The following is a 20477-nucleotide window of genomic DNA, read 5'->3' on the forward strand; positions in this document are numbered from 1 at the left end:
TGAGTCATTCATTGAACTTCCCATTCAATAACCATTTACCGATCCTTACCACGGACCAGCCCGTGTGGGCAGAGGGCATGGGAAGATAAGTAATACATTTCCCCACCTTTCCAGAGCTCGTGGTCTCACGGGAAAACAGGGGTGAGGCCAGAGAAGTGAAAAGCCAGAGCTGCGCTGCTAGACTGGCAAGATTAGGGAGGAGAGAACTGGGCTCTGTTTCCTCCTGCCCGTAGAGGAAGGTAACAGAAATATTCTCCCTGGAGGAGGCACGCCTTGGGAAAGTTGATTGCTTCAAGCAAGTCTGGGGTCCTGAGGAAGGTGCTGCAGGGAATGTCAGGGAAGGGCTTTAGTTTGGGTGCTCCCTTGGAATCTGGGGTCCCCAGTGGCCCACCTTTTGGTATCTATTGTCTTCAGCTCAACTAGACCCCAGGGACAGGTGGGACAAGGAGGCAAGACTCCTATGCCCAGGATGGGGGGACGGGATGCGGGAGATCAGTTCTGTCAAAAAGCACCAGGGACACCAGCTCTACGTGTGTGTTTGTGTGCATGGGGTGGAGCTGGAACTGGGGACTTGTGTTTCGCAAGCAGCGTCTCGGAAAGGATCCGGTTAACTGCTTGGGCAGACCTAGCTTTAACCCCATTTGACTATTTGCCATCGGCCAAGGTCACCAGGTTGACAACTTATTATCACCTGATAAGCACTCTTGCTGCCTTTGGCAGCTTGCTATTTTCAGTCTCCAAGCTTCTGTCCTTACCCCGATATTCACTGGAACCCCATGAGACACAGAAGTGAAAATAATCACCGCCGAGCTTCAGGTTGCTTCCAGAAGGGGCCCAGGATTGAAACTGGAGGTGACAGCTTTTGGAGTGTGGCCCTGAGAGGGGCAATGAGGAAGGACCCCAAGAGCTGGTTCTAAGTAGCCTCAGAGCCAAACAGAAACACTGCTCCAGACTTTCGTTTCTGCTTCGACTGTGGGAATGGGAACCCGGCAAAGTCAAGTGTGAGCAGCCCCGCTGGAATACTCGAAGCCAGCAGTACGTAGGCGTTCAAGGCCGTGGGGGGAGCGCACCAGAGAAGGATCAGTAACTAATGAAAGGATGAGATGCTTGCTCTCCCTTGGGCCCTTCCTGGTTCTAGCTGGGAGGGGGTGGCAGGGAGAAGTGAGTCCCGGGCTCCTTTTACATTACGTATCACACCTACAGGATATAAATGCTCAAGAGAGTGACTCCCCAGGAGAGAGCACCCTGTCAGCAGCCAGCACTTTATGCTTTTCCTGCTCATGCTTGAGCCGAAGGCCTAGGCACTCCAGCCTGCAGTGCCCTACAACTGGCTCCCCCACATCAGCTCCTCCTCGGGGGCACCCTTGACCATCCACAGAGACCGACACTCAGAAGGGTGCTCAGCTGGGGACAGAGGGAGGACTCACTGGTAAAGGTGATGTTGAAGCCCCTCTTCCCTGTGGAGTGGTCAGTCTGGAACTCGAGACGGGCCACATGGCCGCTGCTGGTGATGGAGGAGGGGAGCTGGTTTCCTGAGAAGGTCCCCAGGACTGGGGCCTCAGCGGTGGCCCCATCCTTGATGACCAGAAAGTCAAACTGAGGCTCCACGTCGATGTCGTTGAAGGCCAGGTGGATGCGGCTCTCCGGCCGGGCCAGGATGAGCCAGACACAGTGGAGGTGGTTGCCATAGTCCTCAGGGTAGTTGGGTGACAGGACGACCCCGGAGGGGCTGGTGAAGTTGAAGAAGCAGGAAACTGCAAGAGAAGAGCAGCGCAGGTCAGTAAGCGTCCCTGGCATTCTGCCTGGGCCACTGAGGGCTGGCAGGGGAGCATTTCCTTAGTCTAAAGAGCAATAGAGAGAAAGGGGGAGACAAGAGATGGACTGGACTGGCTGGGCTCTGAGCTCTAGGTGGGAGACATGCTGGGTTCCATGCTGGGCATGGCTCTCTGGCAAACAGCCAACACTGCAGACTCACTCTTCTCCTGGCCCCATCTCCCTCTTTCAGTGTGTTTACCCCAGTGTCTCATGCTCCTGGTCCTTTGTGTTGGGGGAGAAACCATCACTTAAGCGTAAGTGGTCTCCGTGCCCAGTTCCTCTCAGCTGGTGGTGATCCCTCAGGTGGTAACCAGGGTGGTGATCCCGCAGGTGGTAACCAGGGTGGAGAGATTATTTTCTGCTTTAAACATTTTGGGTGGGGATTCTGACAACTTCAAAGCTACAAAACTATGCTAAGGAGGGGCTGGGTAAGCACCATCTTTCAGAGACCAAAGCTTTGGAAGAAACTGGGGGAGAGAGGTGACAGTGCCTCCTCTCGATGCCCTGTCCATTTCCTATTCTCTCTCCTACTTTACCCTAAGAATCCACTCTTCTGAAAAATCTTCATTTTAAACCCTTTTCATGCCAGTCAGTGACAAACAGACCCTGGAATGAGGTTGAAGCAAGGTAAGTGCAATAAATGGAAAAAAACCAACAAACACTAAACCAAAATTAAAAAGAAAAATAACAGAATGAAAAAAAATAATTGCGACAAGTATGCGAAAGGGCAAATACCAGTACTGAATTAGAGCTTTTTTAATTGTATGAGAACATTACCAAGATGAGCAAAGAGTATGCTCAGAGGATTCATATGAGAGAAAATAGAATTAATAGGAAAACACAGTCCATTTCACTGGGAAAAAAAATAAAGAACAGAATATTGCTGAGGCTTCACAGAAACTCATATGTATTTATTGCCAGTTGGAGTGTAAAGTTGATATAATCCTTTCGGAAGGGAGTATATGAATTCTTATCAACAGCCAAAAAACTATTCAAATATTCTGACTCAGTAAACACTAGGAATTAATTCAAAAGACAAAGAGCCACATGGACGAAGATGTTTATAGTGACATAATTTTATTGGAGAGAAAAAATGTAAACAACCTATGTTTAGTTCATTAATGTGACGTATATTATAGCCTTTAATGAGAAGCAGTTTGAACGTAATTATTAAAGTGATGAATATGACCCTGTAGAAAGAAGAATGTTAAACATCTTTAAGTAAAATGGTAGATCATTTAATTACATGTACACTTTTGATTATAGCTATTGAATATTTGTTTACATATGGATAAAACACGGACATGAGCCCCCAAATAAAAACTGTATTAGAGTAATAGGTTTCTGAGTGACAGTTTTTCAAAATGTAAACAACACTTAATTGTTCTGACTGCAAAAATGATATATGCTCATTCTAAACATTTTTAATATATAAAAGTATAAGGAAGGTAAAAACAAATGGACACTTCACTCCCTTGAGAACATTTATATTGATGTCTGGTATTAACAAAATGGAAATTTAAGTAAATTAAATATTTGACTTGTGAATTATAATGAAACTAAAGTGAAAAAATAATAATAAAATCATGTTTGCAAAAAAGGAAAAACACAAAACAAAGGAATTTTTTTTGACTCCTTGAGTGTCTCATTCCTCTCCCTGATTCCACCCATCTTCTCCTTTTCTGCATTAGGTTCAACCTGCTACGCAAAATGCTCCCATCCAATTCAGCAACGAACCTGGTCCCCAGACACATTCAATATTCAGTATTATCCCTTATAATCTCTGTATTTTATAAGTGTAGGAAGAATTTAAGCCAAGGGGAGAGAAGGACATGAAAAAACTTTCAGGCAGCACAAGATAGTTAATAATTATTATTATACATTATTGGGGGTTTGCTAAATGTGAGCACCGTTCTAAGCACTTTCATCAATGACTCAATTTAACGGTCATGATAACACTATGAGGTAGGTACTGTCATTAACCCCGTTTAAAGATGAAGACACTGAGGCACACAGAGGTTAAGTAATTTGCCAGGGTCGCGATGCCAGTAAATGGTAACAGCAAACACAAATCGATGCAAATCCATGCAAATTAAAATCCATGTGACGCCGGGGGCCAAGCTCTTAGCTGCTCCTCCAAATTGTCTCCCAGTACTGCTAGTACTACACACTGGGCCCATGTTTAACAGTGGAGTCCTTGGGAGTATTCTTAGAACTTGCTAAAGATAACATCTGTTGACTCCAACCATTACATCTACACGGAATTGGGGGGCTCTAGGCTGGACGTGGATACCCTCACACAGCTATCCCATCTCCACCTTTGTGGTCATCCAGCGGGGAGCATAATGTAAATAATGAGGAATCGTAACTTCACAGAGCCAACTACCTTGAAGACAGAAGCGGGAAAAAATTACATGGCCGGCCTATTAGTAAAACAACATCATAGCAAACTAAAGACAAAGAAAAGTGCTAAAGTTTCAGAGGGAAAATCATCACGGTACTGTAAGCAGGTGAACAAATAGATTTGCTGCAGAGGAGAATTTAATTAACATTCCGTGAGTCCCCACCCTCCTTCCATCACTCTATCCCTTTGTTCCTTTTTCTTTATACACGTTTCCAGTGTTGCCATGTGGGAAGGCTCCAGGGACACCATTTTGAGCAGGTATATATGGCAGCTCTACTTATCACTCTTTAAAATTATCTTGTTCCCTTGTTTGGTTACCTCTTTCTGCCCAACACACACACGCATATACTCCAACGAGAGCAGAAATTTTGTGTGATTACTCTGAATTCTTAATGGCTCCCACAATGCCTGGCATGCTGTAGGTGCTCAATCAATATTTGCTGAATGAATCACTGAGCATTTAATGGTTGGTGACATATGAAAAGATGGTGACATGAACATGTGGGATGTGCCTGACGTCCTCATCCCGTTCCAAGACTCAACCAACAGAATTGACCAAAGTCTATAAAAATAAGTGGCTACCTGTTTCAGCTCTGGGAATGAGGGAAAAATACTGTGCCATGATCCTTAATGCATTTGTCTTACACACAGTACAGGTTTGTCCCTATATAATTTAGAATAGAAAAGAGTACGACCTAGCCAAGTTGTTCATGACAAACATAACAGCTCCCAACATCAAAGTCCTCAAAAATATATTATTCACGTGACACTCATAAAAAGCCACTTGAAGATACTTGCTACAGAACCGAGAGATGAATCAAAATTAAGAACCCAAGTATGGAAAGGTTATGGATTGAAAAAAAAAATACTGGCAACAAATAAACCATATAGTAAATTACCTAAATAATTCCTATAAACATAGTTATAAATCAGAATGCAAGTATAACAATTATTCTTTGGAAGAGAAGATATAAGATATCACTCCTTCCTAAGCCCCAGGGTAAAATATTGCAGTTTATATTGATATAAAGAGTAACGTGGGAGCAAGGAGATACGCTAATTTCCTCATTTTGCAAGAAATTCTGTTATATAGTTTCTGTGGTTAATTTGAGAAATAGAGGTTAAAGCATGTCTTTAAAGCCGTTATGTATAATTAGTAATAGATTATAAGTAAGTTATCTTCAAAATTACCAAAAGGGAAAAAGCATAGTGGTCAATTTATCAAACAAACAAACAAAAAACAAACAAAATGAATTCAAAAGAAATAACAAGGAAGCATAAAAAGGGGAAATGTAAAGTAAGCCACTAAAAAGAAGACAAAAATCATTTATAACAATAAATGTATACAGGTTCCTCTATTCTGGTAAAATAACCCTCACTTTGGGACTAGACACAGGGCTTAAACGAAGTGACTCAGAATAGTCAAAAATAAGTGAATGGGCCAAGATAGCTCAGACTTCACAGTAGGAGAATGTGAAAATTTACCAATGGCCAGGCCATTGTAGGTTCTAAAAGCTTCCCGGGTAATCCTAATGTACAGCAGCCAGGGTTTGAGAACTATTGGTGGAGGCAAATGCAAACTACAAAAAGAAGGATTTTAATATTAATATCAGACTCTTGGATATATTAACATCACACCAAACTCTTGGATGATCCTTTTTTCAGGCCAAGAGTCCTCTAGATAGCTACCAGGAAACATGTCTTCTTGCACCTGGAAAGAGATAGAGCTGAAAAACTGACCTAATAGAAAAAGAACGTGGCCCTACAAAGCTGGGTCTTCTATGCCAAGAGAAAACTGAGACTTGTTGCAACAAGGCCAGGAAAAGGGAGTGTGCATTGTCCTATAAAGGTCTGATCTTACTGGCTCTGGAAAACTATGTTTGCGTGTTACACTGGAATGTTTTTGTTAGAGAATACAGTTTGCTTCTCAGTGTACAAATGAGGAAAACAAAAAGGGTTGTGATTGGATCTCATCACTATCAATCACCCAGGTTAAAAAAGGGAGATGAGGTGTCTTCCCCTTTTGGAAGTAGTTACCAGGTTGTGCAAATGGACCTTAATCTTGGATAAACCTTTAAATCAGAGGGCTCTCACATGGCTCAGCCTTTTGAAAAATAATACTGGGTGGAAAACTCAAAAATAATATAGATGCATAATTATTGTGCATAATATCAGACTATTTAATATGATCTTGAGTAGAAAATAAAAGGGGCTTGTTGAAAAACTTTCTTTTACTGTCTTTTTTTCTGGTGTCGTTCGTCACTGCTAGATTCACTGCTTTCAAGATGATAATTTACCTGATGAAGCAAAACAAAATCCAAAAGTGATATTTAAAAAATGGATGATGCTCACATTCCAAAATGAAGATATAACAGTTATGATACTTTATGCCCCAAAGTACTGTAAAAGACAAAATGAACTATTTTAAAAAAGATAAGAATCAGAAAAAAATACTCATCTGAAGTCAAAAGTAAATAAAGAGGATCTGTAAAATACTACAAGTGTCCATGTGTTATACGAAACTCTGTAAATTCAAACAAGAAACATTACCTTGTTTATAAGTACCCATGAAATACTACAAAAAGGGACTTTATATTAGGCTGCAAGGAACTCTCCATAAATCCCTCCACAAAGCAAACACTGTTGGGACACATTTTCTGTTCACAGTGCAAATAAACTAGAAATCAATAATAAAATAATACAGAAAATCCTAATCACTTGAAAATTCATAAAACCTTTTCCTAAATAAGTTCTTGAGTTCAAAGAAGAAACAAAAGCTGTCAACACAGACTACTTAGAATAATGATGATGATACTAGGCCAAAGCCATATTTAAGAGCAAATTCATAGCCTTATTCATTATTAAATAATAAAGAAATGAAATAAGTGAAATGAGTGTTTCAACTCAAAAAGTTACAAAGAAAACAACTAAAAAAGATTAAGGAGAATAAATTTAGTAAAGATAAAAGCAGAAGAAAATAACTGAAGAGACCAATAAAAGATAAACATCCATTGGTCTATTGAAGAAATTAAAAAGACAGATGATATAGAAACAGATAGGATAATAAAATTAAGGAGATAAGCCAATTATAAAAGAATAGTATGTATAATATATAAATTTGAAATCTTGGCAAAAATGGAGAATCCCCCAGAAATTTTGAATTACCAAAATTGTATGAAGGAAGAAACAACCCGAGGAAACTGGAAAATACTTAGTTGGCAGTTTCATGGCCAGAGCTTTAAAATTTTAAACTATAATAGTGATGCTATGTAAATTAATCTTCATACAAATACTCCCATAAAATATTAATAGTATGTATTATACACGTATTTACACCCACATACTCACACACCGACACACCTACAGTATAAAAAACATCCTATATACAAAGTGCTAACAAGTCAAATTCAGCCCTAAAACAATAAACAAACTATATAATGAAACTGAGCCTGCCAACTCAGATATTAAAAAATATCATAAAGCTGTAAAAACAAAATCTGTATTGTATGCTTCAAATGAGAGATCAATGGAATAAAAAAAGAAAGTCCAGAAACAGACACGGATATCTAAAAACTTAGTCTATGATGAAGAGGGCTTTTCAAATTAGCAGGGGAGAGGGTGATTGATTAATAGAGGATGCTTGGACAAATGGCTAACCAGTCGTGGAAAAATTAGATCCACACCTCACTCAGCATACCACAGAAGTAGAAGAAGAAAATACAAGGAATGTGTGTATAATCTTAGAGGTGGGGAGACGACTTCCTTAGCATTATTCCCAAGTTAGAAATCATAACGGGAATGATGTTTTTAAGTACAGACATGAAGAACATTTGGATTTCAAAAATCACCATAAATAAAAGCTAAATAGTGAGGAACAAATGGAGAAAAAGTATCTGCAAGTTATTACAGTTAAATATTTATTATGTTTAACATATAACAAACTACAATTTCATAAAAAGATAATACTCTACATAGAAATATGGCCTAAGGAAATTAAGAGGTGACTTCAAAAAGAATAAAGTTGGTCTATAAAGATGTGGGGGAAATGTACAGTCTTATTAGGAAACAAAAATTTCAAACAACAGAGCTATCGAGTTGGCAAAGACAAAAACACCACATGGAAACTTGTAAGAGAATGGAGAGAAGCTGGCAGGGCAGATGGAGACAAAGCAGCCAAGAGGGAGGAGGAAAAACAGGAGTGGTTTCCAGAAGGAGGAAGGGCTATCTGTTCTGAAATACAGCTGAGCATCTGGGTACGATGAAGACGGAAAACAACCCACTGGGTTTTAGCAACAGGAGGCTCATTAGTGACCATGGTGAGAGCAGTTTCCAGGTGTGGTGGACACCGAGGTGAGAACGGACGGGAGGCGAGGAATAGACACGGCAAGGGAAGACGTCCTGCTAAACAAGTCCGGATGTGCAAGAAGAGTATTAGAGAGTGAGCAAGGAGAAGTGGGGTGTGAAGAAAGACTTTACTTCTAAGGTATCAGAGACCTGAGAAAGTGTAAGTGTTGGTAGGAGGGCTGGGCCGGAGGGGAGAGGCTGAAGAGACAGCAGAAGGAGGATGAATCACATCAGGCGTGAGGTTCCGAGAGGGTGGGAGGTGAGGGAGAAGCTATCGCAAATTTGTTGAACCAGTCGGTTGCAGCCCACTAGTGACTGGTCACGAAAGGGATGTGGTGGGTCTCGAGCTGGATGCTAAAAGGAAAAAGGAAAAACAAAAACAAAAGGAAGAGAATGGAAAACATCTGAGTATATAGTATAGAAGTAAAGATTAAGCACTGTTTGTGAATCGTATGTTGCAATCATGTGTGAGTGTGCACTGCGTTGCATTTCTTACTGTGAGTTTAAAGATGCTTGAAGGTCCCTGATCGAAAGCCTAAATGGGGTGGACAGCCTATAGAGGGGTTGGTTTTTGATGGGAGAGACGAGTGAGCGTCTCTGTTATGAAAGGTGGGAAGGACGGAGGAAGGACGGGAATGGGGATTATCTGCAGGCTTAGTGTCTCTGGTATTTGGAAGTTGAAAATGTTGCCTGCCGGGTGGGAGACAGCTCATTCTCAAGGGCAGGGTGAGGACAGGGGGCTGGAGAATGGAGAATGCTTGAGATAGCTTCCACGGAGAAGAGGAGAACAGACTGACTTGAGAAACACAGATGGATTGCTAGGCACCGTGGCAGGCTTGACTGAGACCAGTGACCATGAATTTGCAGCAGCTCCAATTTGCTTGGTTGGGTGATTTTCTCCAGCACTGCTCACCCAAGCAGGAGAGGCCCAATCAGATTGTTCTTGCTTCATTGTGTGTCTCCAGATGCGTAAACTGAGGCAGCTCTGCTGATTAATGCTATAGCTGAGCCGGAAGCAGAGGCTTTACAAACCCACCCCTGAATTTCTTTCGCCTCTTTCTGCTCAGAAGCTCAGTGTATGTCAATTTTCAATTGAATTATCTTAACATCATCTCTGGCACTGGTGCTGGTGGAAATTATCTTTTAACTTCACTGGGCCCGAGGAAGCTGTGTGAGGGTCTCAAGATCACATGCACAAGGGGTGAAACGGGTCACTCAGAAGGGCTCATCCTTATTATAAATAAGATTAAGTTAAGGTTTGCTTCTCTTTGAGGAGAACACTGAGGATGCCTTCTAGAAACTCATATACATTCCAAAAGGAGTATCGGGGATAAATGGAAAATGCCGGCTACGTATTTCCTAAGCACACTATGTCCTATTATTGGATTGCATATTTGATGTAATCCAATCCAAAAGCTGTGGATTATGCTTCAGTTTTCGCATTGCGTTTTTTGGGGGGGATGTTCGGGGGGGTCCAATCCCCACCACCCAAACAGGCACTATTTGGGTGCTGGTGTCCTGAGTTAGATTAGCAGGGCATTCAACAGAGCTGATCCCTTCCTCATTCCTGAAACACTTTCACTCTGTGTTCCAGAGTTCTGTCTTTCTAGCTGCCCCCTTGCAGTCATTTGAAAGCCTTCCACCTGACTTTTGCAATGTAAGAAGATGACCCTGAAAGGATCTCCTTCAGGGGCGTCTTGTTACATTACATATTCTCTCTAGAGCACCCCGCCCCACACGACTCCTATATGTACACCTCCAGGACAGACCTTTTTTCCGAGCTCCAGACCTATATATCCAATGGTCTTTGAAATGTCTCCACCTAATGCAAGTACTCGTACTAATAGAACACCTGCTGTGTGCCAGTCACTGCTCTAGGTATGGGATGGCAACCAACAAGACAGATAAGCAAGTGCTCAGGCCTCATGAAGTTTACATTCTAAGAAGTGACAAAGGATATAACATAGGGCGAAGGGAAAAAGAATGACTGGAGTGGGACAGCCTACTCCCAAGAAGGGGGTCAGAGATGGCCTGTCTGAAGATGAGACCTGCTGACAAGGAACCAGCCAGTTTAAGGGAAGATCAGTCCAGGTGGAGGGAACTGCAGGTGCAAAGGCCCTGAGGTGGCAATCAGCTGGGTGTATGTGAAGGACAGAGGGAGGCCCAAGTGGCAGAAGCAAGGTGAGCCGTGGAGCTCACCTTGAACACGTGGAACAAGAGCTGAATTGGAGCGGATGGCAAAGCCTTTTAGACAATGAGTCTGGATTTTATCACAACAATTACACTAAATATGTCCCAAACTGAACTCCTTGTCTTCTTCCCCAAACCTGGTTCTCTTAGATTCTAGATCTGGAAGGCTCCCTGGCAGCAGTGAAGGATTCAGCCCTGCAATCGCCGAGTTACGGGCTTTCCCTCAGCCCTCTGCTCACCCCCAGCCGCCCGTCTGTTATGCCACAGCCTCCCACATCCATGTGAGTAGCCCAGACCCTCCTGCGTGTTCCAGACTTGGTATGAAACTGATGTACACCTCTACTGGCGATTCCACAGGCACCTCGAATGCGTATCCCAACTGGAATACTTCATCTACTGTCCTAAGCCTCCTTCAGTCCTTATCTCCACGAATGACAACACCCAGTTGCCTAGGCAAAATGTATTAGCTCCTTCTCCCTCACTCCCATATCCGATCAGCAACTAACTTCTGTTGATTCTATCTCTTCACTATCTCTGGGACTCGTCTCATCCTCATCACACGCCTATTAAGTTGAGGCCCTCTTCCTACTGCAATAATCTGTCTGGTTTCCTGGCTTTAAATCTCACTCCTTTTGAATCCATCCAAAATATTGGCTTCAGAGTCCGTTTTGTAAACCACAAATTATCATAACGTTACATCCTTGCTTGGAACTCTTTAAAGACTCCCTATTGCACAAAGGATAAAGCCCAAACCCCTCACAAGGGCACAAAGGACCCTCAAAGACCTACGGCCCTTGATAATCTCTTTTATCTTTATTTTTCCATCTCCTACTGTCCTCTACATTCCAGCCACATTAGACTACTTATAGCTCTACCCATGTGCAAGGGTAAACCCATGTCTTGGCCAGGCTATTTTGTCTTTCTAGAATGTTCTTTTCTCCTGTCCATCTAGAAAACTCTGTTGAGCATCATTTCTGTTGAGTGGCGTGGGTCCCTCCCGCCCTCATTTATCCTTCCTAGCTGCAGTCATAGAGTCTGTACACCAGGCTCGTCCCACTCAGTGCCTGCTATGGCCTGACTGTTTGTACCCACCCAAAGTGCGTATGTTAAAATCGTAATCCTCAAAGGAGACAGCATTAGTAGGGGAGAGCTTTGGGAGTTACTTCAGTCATCAGGGTGGAACCCTCAGGAATTTGATAGTGCCTTATAAAAGTGAGATCCCTAGGCCCCTTCTGCCATGACAGGATACAGGGAAAAGTCTGCATATTGGAAGGAGGCCCTTACCCAGCCATGCTGGCACCCGGATTTCAGACTTCCAGCTTCCAGAACTTGTGTTGTTTATAAGCTACCCAGTCTGTGGTATTTTGCCCAAACAGACTCAGACAGTGCCTAAGCTACCCTTGGCTACAACTCTTCACCCTGGGTCCCAGAACGAAAGGCTGTGTAGAGTGCAGCTGAGCCCTGCTGAGATGTAACTGACCTACAGCCCTTATGGGATGCGAGCGAGAAATAAATATTTGTTGTTGCAATCTGTTGAGATTTTTGGACTGCTGATGCCAAAGCAAAAATAAGACGTTCTGCTTATGAAAGGGGATATGAAGAAATCAGAAAGTGAAGGATTGCTCTTTGGGAAAAGGTTGTTAGAGAAAGCCTGACTGGGGAGGTGACAGTTTTAGGGGCAATGAGAAGGATCCAGCCTCCTGAGGAACCTTCCAATATGGTGAACTGCAAGTGCAAAGGCATTGAGGTGGGAAAGAGTTTAGAGTGTCTGAGGCTGTGAAAAAGAGGGCCAGTGTGTCTGGGCAGCGTAGGTGAGGGGGGAGTGGCACGGGACGACGGGAGAGGTCGGAAGCTGTCAATCATGTACAGCCTCATGGAGCTCTTGCTCAGAGGTGACCCTCAGCGCCCAAAGCCCTCGGCTGAGGCCCAGTCCCTTTCTTGGCACATAACGTATGTGGGGTCATAGTTAGGGTGACCACTTAATATAGTGCCTAAATTGGGACACTTACGAGAATGAAAGATGGTACTACGAATAATTACCTTAGCACAAAAGATGAAAACTGGGATTGTCCTAAGGAAACAGTGAGGTATGGTCACCCCCACTCATGGTCCTTTTATTTCCCTTCCTCAAAAGTATCCTTTATTCTGAGGGAGGAGCTTCTGCCTCAAGCTCCTTATTCACAAACTAATCCTCTTCTGCCGCAGGAATCTTAAACCGAAGCTCACTGGTGGGGGTCTGACCGTTGCTAAGTTCTCGCTTCCTACGCTGGTCCCTGTACCCCCTTGAGGCTGGCCATGTTATTAGTATAAACTGACTGCTTATCAGCTGAATGCCATCCCCTGTCCAACCTCTGGGAACGAGCACTGCCTGAAGTTACCCTCCAGCCGTGATCGGTTTTTGCCACACCTCTGGGATAATGCCCACCTAAATTATTCCCGATGCATAGCCCAGCCCTTGGACCTCTTCAGACCTGCTCCAAAGTCCTGGCCAAATCCAAGCTCTAAACTGAGTTCTCATGTTCTCTGAGAGTGTCACCAGCTCCCAGAGCAGGTCTGGTACCTTACGGAACGAAGCATGAAGAAAGTCTGCTCTGCACTCCTGGTACCTCCTGGTCTCAACGAGCCTACGGAGGCACAGAGCGGTGTCCCCTCCCCTCTCCCCCAGCACCGCCCATGCCTCAGCCAAGCGAGACTCCAGACCAACAGGAGTTCTCTGCTCCCCAGTCCCTCTTCTCCTCCATGAACAAGTGTGTAACTCCAAATCCAGAAGATCCTGACTGAAGTCCTCATTTGCAGGAGTGACTGACCGCTCGGTTGCTAACTAATACATGGTGCCACCTTCTGTGGGAAGACCAGCTTATGGAAGGAGACGTGTCTGTCAGCTGCAAGGGGCTACCTCGAGCTCTTGAGTTTCATCTGGGATTCTGACGAGCTGTGCCATGTGGGGTGAATAATGGTTGCCCATCTTTCCACGAGCCACGCACAGCGACTCAACAGTGCTTCTCACTGCTGCGAGGTCCCACAGCTGCCCATGGCCAGCCCCAGGGTCCCCAAGGGACAGTCACAGGGTTCTCTCCTGGCCACAGGGGCAGACCTCAGTCAGCCTGTGCCCCCTGAGGGGTGAGCGTTCAGCTGTCCTTATTAACCCGGTCAGCCAGACCCAGGAATTAGCTGGGGAGGAAAGTATGTTGTCATGATGTAGCCCCAGGGCCATCCCATTAACCCAGGGGAATTCAAGAAAGAGAATGGACTCCATCTCCAACAGCTCAGAAGGTGCTCCCAGGACTGCAGGTCCCGGCCACTGGGTCTTTGAGGCCCTCAGGGCCTGTCCTCTTCACCTGAGCCCCGGATGGGCAGGTGTCAGAGAGCCTCACCATCTCCTCTACGGCTGTTTCAGCAGACCCTCTTCACGCAGGGCTTCTAGAGCCAGCCACGGCCGTGGTCACCTCAAGCCCACTCATACCTCAGACCACCAGCCACTGAAGGCTAGAAACAAGCACCTAGTGGCTGCTCACCATGAGAATGAGGAAGTATGTGTGGATTTCCTTCCAGAAAAATCCACAAAGATCCAAGGGAGTTTGTAGTTAGCCTGAGAGAGCTACCTTCAAGACCATGGGGAAGCCTTACCTCACTCCCAGAGCAAGACAGAAGTTAACTAGGTAGCCTAGGGCAGCAGCCCAGTTCCTGAGTCCATTTCCTGAGCCCCCCACAAAAATCGTCTTTGTATATAGAGACCGGAGGAAGAGCCATAAGCTAAAGAGGTGTAGCCCCAGGCTCTCCTAGGAAGCCAAGCCCTAGAAAAGGCGAGCGCTGCCTTCCCCAGGAACCACAGAGCCCAAGGAACCCACAGCATCCCACTGATGGAGGTGTACTGTGACCAAGAGAGATGACAAATTCGCCCAGAGGCTCACAGAATGGGGGAGGGGTACTGGTAGAGCTCCAAGCCCCAGCTCCTGAGCCAGCAGCCGTGACAACAGATCCTGGTTAGTGCAACTCTGTGTCCCCTCGATCGCTCTCTGAGTCAGACACGACAGAGCACGGTGGAGAAGGCACAGTCTGTGTTCAAGCCACAGGAACACACTTGGCATACACACGGCTTTGAAAATTTTACAGAGAGGAAAGAACTTGTTCGTTCCAATTCCAAAGGTGAAAGCTGAAGTGAGAATGGCAGATATATTCCACTCCCCCACAAGCAGAAGTCACAGCCCAGGATTAGATCCCTAAAGCTTGGTCAGTTTTTCCAGCCCCCATTCCACCCAGGTACCTATGGTCCCAAGAAGCCTTGGACCAGGACACTTAGCTGAAGGAACACAGCCTTTGAACTGGCTGCTGTGCTAAACTGTGTTCACAGCTTTTCTGCACAGATTCCTGTGTTGGACTGGGTTGAAATTTTGCCTGTGCTACAATCCTCTGAGAAACCTGAGCCTTCCAGTTGGAATCCGTTTTTCTTCCTCACATTCTGGTAGCACTTTGTGGCCACATCTATCACTGCAATAATTCAAAGACTGCTTTGTAATGAAAGCATGTGCTTCTCACACTCACTCGACTATGATGTCTTGGAGGGCAAGAACCATGTTAGAGTCATGCCTGATACTCTCCCAGTGCTAAGCATGGTGCCCAGTGTGCAGCAGCCCCTCCCCTCTGCATTTTGCTGCATTCAAATGAATGAGAGGCAGGCAATTACAACATCCAGTTATGATGTCAGAGTCCAAGACCTTGCACCCCAGGCCTCGCAGGGATATCATCATGGAGGTTAACACTGCTTGGGCCCCAGAAGGCCACTGCCATCTTAACAACCGAGTCATGGCAGCCTCAGCCTGGCCAGCCTCATGGCAATAACACATCACCACATGTGTCACAGCCCCGTGCCTCCAGGGGCTGCCATCTTGTCAGGGGACCAAATGCCTCAGGAATGAGCCAAAACTCCCCTACAAGCAATGGACACACAATAGGTATTCCATATTAGTGGTTCACAAATGTGGCATAGCACCTAGATGGCCTAGGAATGTTTTAGAGGTATAGTTCCTGGGCCTCATCCCAGATATGCTGAGTCAGCATTTCTTACCCTTCCCAGGCTTCCCGTGTGGTCCGGCAAGCTTCCCAGCCATGACTGCACTGCCCATTCCCCAGTGCAGGAAGAATCACAGCCTCTCCACCTGCAGGTCTCCACCACAGGCTTTCTGCTCAAGGAGACGAACCCTCTCCATCACTGGAGGTCCTTCTACAGAACAGGTGCCCTGCCCCCTCTCCAGCTCTGCACAAAACTAGCACAGTAAAACCACAGGTCTTCAATGTCCAGGTTCACGAGAACTGGTTAACAGAGGAAGGGGGTCCTGGAAACACACATGCTGCCTTTCAAGTTCCAGCAATTGGCCTGAAACATAAATGTGGATCAAAGCCATGCCCAGGTGCCCTGCTTCTTTCCTGGGGCCACCTGTGGGTTAATGGGACCTTTAAGGAAGCTTAGAAAAATGAGAACATCACATCAGCAGAGGAAGCTCCCACAGCCCTTTCTGCGGCCCCTGATCACAAGCAGCTCCCAGGATCCTTATACCTCCACTGAGGCTGAAGCTTTCAAACCTCTGCTGATCCCAATTCTGGCTCTGAATATTTAAAAAAGGCAATTTCCAAGGACTCTAGCTATTGTGATCGTATTTTCTGGGCCAAAGGAAAGGCGGCTCGAAATTGCACTTGTCCTGGAAAATCTGGGATTATATTTTTACAGGGAATACCAGGGTTCGACCACAGGGAGGAGAGAAAACGGGACATACTTCACTTGTGCACAGGGCATTGAGGTCGCGGTGAGAGGGGAGTGAAAAAAGTACCTGCCTATTTAAAAATAAAGGTAGCAAGTGGTGTATGTGATCTATGTGAAGAACACTACAAAGTTGTTATATTTAGAAAAATGAAAGTAGATGAACAAAAAGAGTGACACGCCATGTTTCTGGATGGTCAGGCTGTGTATTATAAAATGCCTATTTTCTCAAGTTAATTTATAGTTTAATAGGACCGCACATACAAAATCCCAATAGGATTTTTTTTTTACTCTTACAAAATGATTCTAAAATTAATCTTGAACAACAAACAGATGAGAATAACAATGAATGTTCTGAAAGAGAAAATAATTAAGGGAGGAAGGAGTAGTTTCCAGCTTTTCCAGATATTAGAACATATTATAAAACAACAATTAAAATTATTCACTGTGAGTGCTAAGATAGAAATAGAGCAGCAGAACAAAGTGGTGACTCAAGAAATAGACTTAACTACATTTGAGGATTCAGTATGTGATAAAACAATTCATTTCCCTCAAATTAAAAGGGAAGTGAATTACTTAATAAACTGTGTTGGAAAACCGCATAATAGTTTGCACAATATCATACATTCATCTAAATAAACTCCAGATGGATTAAGAAATTATATTTTTTAAAAATTAAATTACCGAGAAAAAACCAAAAACAGAACAAACTGTTTCTCAGATCTGTGGCAGAATGATAACTTTGTCAGCTTTGAAAAGAAGTCAAAAATATTGAGAGATGTGTCTATGTAAAAACGTAAAACTGTATAATGCAAAATAGCAAAAAACAAAAAAATGGAAAACAAGAGATTGGGAAAATATGTGTATCAAATATCACAAAGAATTTCTATTGACAATATAGGAAGAACGCCTCCTAGTTGGAAAAGAAAATGCCAACACAACACTCTCATAGAGACATGTTGGTACAGACAGTTGTTACACAGGGATTGCAAATAGCAAATGACCCATGACCTTGCCGGACAGGGCTGGACCCAGGATGGCTGGAGAAGGGGCAGGACTGGAGTTTCTGTGCAGGGTCCTATGATGGAAATCCTGACATCCCTTTCATACTTCTCGCTCCAACAGGGACATATGTCTGGTGCATGGGTACCCAGGGGTCTCTCTCCAGATCCTACTTCCACGGACCCCACCTCCCTTCTCTCCCTCACATACATTTGGCAGCAGCCAACTCTTCTAGGACCCACTGCAAACCAATTACCCAGACTGGCAGTGCACGTGTGTGTGTACACACGCGTGCATGTGTGTATGTGTGCATCAATATAGCCAATGGACACCCCCCTTTTGCACAGACACAAACCCCTTGGCTTCTCAGAACCCAGTACTGCCACTCGGATGTCTCTTTTTTCACCAGCGCCCCAAATCTGTCGTCTCATCTTTCAGGCCCAACTATTCTAACAATGATGACATATGTCTATGGTCTACGAGAAAAGGGGCTGTCGCCTCGCCCACATTCAGTGAGCATGTGTTAAATAAAAGAACAAACCTTCACGGGGGTCATCCTAAACGCATCTGCATCACTAGTGCTTTCTGGGTGAAAAACTCAATGTTGAACCACAAAAGCCCACTTTCATTTACATAATTATATCTGTCTTTACGTTAGAGCGAGCTCTTTGAGGTGAAGGACTAGGCCCAGGTCATCTCTGGCTTTGTGGCACTGATTGTAACATTTGGCACTTTGCAGAAGTCGACAGGGTGTGCTGTAGGGAAAGACTCAACTTATACCTATTAAATTAGCAATTTTTAAAAGGCCACCCAAATACCTGAGGTTTGGCGATAGACAGCAAGGACCACAAAGAGTTTCTATCCACAATACAGAAACAGCTGATCAAGGTTACAAGTGATATATGCGACCGCTATGAAGAAAAGCACCAAGTTGCTATATTTAGAAAGCAGACGAGTCTAAAAGAGAAATATGCCATATTTCTGAAGGGGATGGAAAGAACACACATTATGGGAAGCTTACTCTTAACCTTAGAACTTTTGCTATTGGCATAATGAAATGGCACAACACTGGGGGAAGGGTAATATAAAAGTACACACACCAAGAGTTATAAAAATGTTCATACCCTGACCCAACAACCTCACTCCCGAAAATGTATCTTAAGGAAATAATTCACGAGAAGGAAAAAAACCCCAGCCATATCCATGAGCATGGTCAGTACAGCCTTATATAATTCAACGTAATTTGTTCACTCAGTTATGAGCCAGTCACTAGACGGAATCTTCCGCAGATATTACGGATCATGACTGTGGAGCACCGGTGGTAACACGGCAAGACATGCAACGGAACGTGAACTGGAATACACAGAATACGAGATGAAAACCACATGAAACGTGTGTGTACATGGGTAAGAATTCAACAAAGGTGGCCCACTTTGAAACTGGTTCTGGTTCAAGGAAGTGAAATTAGGAGTATTTTATTTATTAACCCTTTAAACTTATTTAAGCTTTGTAATAATAGCATGTCCCAACAGCCTGTGTTGGGTATTGGCCCTTTAGCTCCAGATACTCCTTGAAATAAGAGTTGTCACATTATATTGGACTTGACACCAAGAAACCGTCCTGTTTAACCTGAGCAGGATCATCCCCCAGAGGCCCCATAGTTTAGAATCTCACAGTTGACTTTGTACATAGTAGGTGCTCAATAAATCAAAGATGGATCACTGAGTGGATGAGTAGAAGGAATGAGAAAAAGTAAAGATTAGGAAAAGGCTCCAACACCGGTACGTTGCTCGTTGGTATACAACACTGGTATAGTTCCAACAAAGGTCACGGATCTAGCCTTCATGAATTAAACCCTTGCCAGTCTCTGTTGCTTCATGGGAGTCATTCAGCCAACAGTTGGCTTAGTGTTTCTGTCCTAAGGCTTCCGTGTCCTTCCTGCTGCAGACAACCCCTTGGACTCTGGAAGTCGGATGCCATGGAGGGAGTGTAGGGTTTGGAGCGGGAGCCTGGTCTGTCCATTAACAGGTCAAATTCCAGCCCATCACCTAATGGTTCTAGAACCCCTGAGCTACACACCTGGTCTCCTTGAACTTTGTTTTCATCTGTAAAACGAGAGAATAAATATTCCATAAAGTTGCAGGGAAGAGTGTGACATAAAACGATGAATAAATACCGGCGTCCTCCCTCGCCCCACGCTTTCTCATGGCCTTAACTCCACTGACCCTCCAGTTTCGTGGTAGTTCCACTTAACATGCACATACCCAGACTTCTTCTTATTTAGAATCTGACAAGACTCAATTATCCTAGACCACTCAGTCTTGGGTGTTTCCCCCCCTCCCCTTGGGGGGGCATTTGGCAATGTCTGGTGACATTTCTGATTGTCCCAACAGGCAGAGGAGTGAGTGAGTGTGTGTGTGTGTGTGTGTGTGTGTGTGTGTGTGTGTGTGTTACTATCTTCTAGTGGGTAAAAGGCAGGAATGCTGCTAAAACATCCTACAAGACACAAGGCTTCCCCCCCACAAAAAGAATGACCTGGTCCAAAATGTCAGTAGTGTTGAGAATCCCGATGACCCTCTGACCCAATCTGCTCCTTTGCCCAGCAATGTGTGCGTGTACCCAGAAGGGGGTGCTGGGGAAGAAGTGAGGGAGGAAGGGTCGGGAGGATACTAGCCGAGGACCATTTCCCACAGCACCCCTGTGTGGAACACCCTCCTCTACCTCCCAACTCTTCAAGGCCCAGCTCAAGCCCTGTATCCTCTGTGACACTTTCTGTGAGCGCCCCAGGACACACTTCTCCCTCTCTTGGTCTCTCAAGGCTCAGCTGCTGATTTGTAACTTTCTCTGTATGCATCCCAGGAGGCCCTGCCTTCACATTTCACACATATGCCACGTGCATTAGGGACCGAGCAATTAGGATTCACACCTTCTTGTGGCGGCTCACAAAATGGCGAAGGCAAGCTTGCA

General features: G+C 44.6%; 1 protein-coding gene across 1 annotated transcript in view; it reads right to left on the bottom strand.

The window, feature by feature from the left end:
* Positions 1–20477, bottom strand: part of CSMD2 (CUB and Sushi multiple domains 2) — a 579918-nt gene that overhangs the window by 211710 nt on the left and 347731 nt on the right. The window contains exon 14 of the mRNA XM_033115124.1: positions 1428–1754. Coding sequence (XP_032971015.1) covers positions 1428–1754 — 327 coding nt within the window. The remainder of the gene's footprint in view (positions 1–1427; positions 1755–20477) is intronic.

The sequence above is a fragment of the Rhinolophus ferrumequinum genome, chromosome 9, assembly GCF_004115265.2.
Source record: "Rhinolophus ferrumequinum isolate MPI-CBG mRhiFer1 chromosome 9, mRhiFer1_v1.p, whole genome shotgun sequence".
NCBI classification, from domain to species: Eukaryota; Metazoa; Chordata; class Mammalia; order Chiroptera; family Rhinolophidae; genus Rhinolophus; species Rhinolophus ferrumequinum.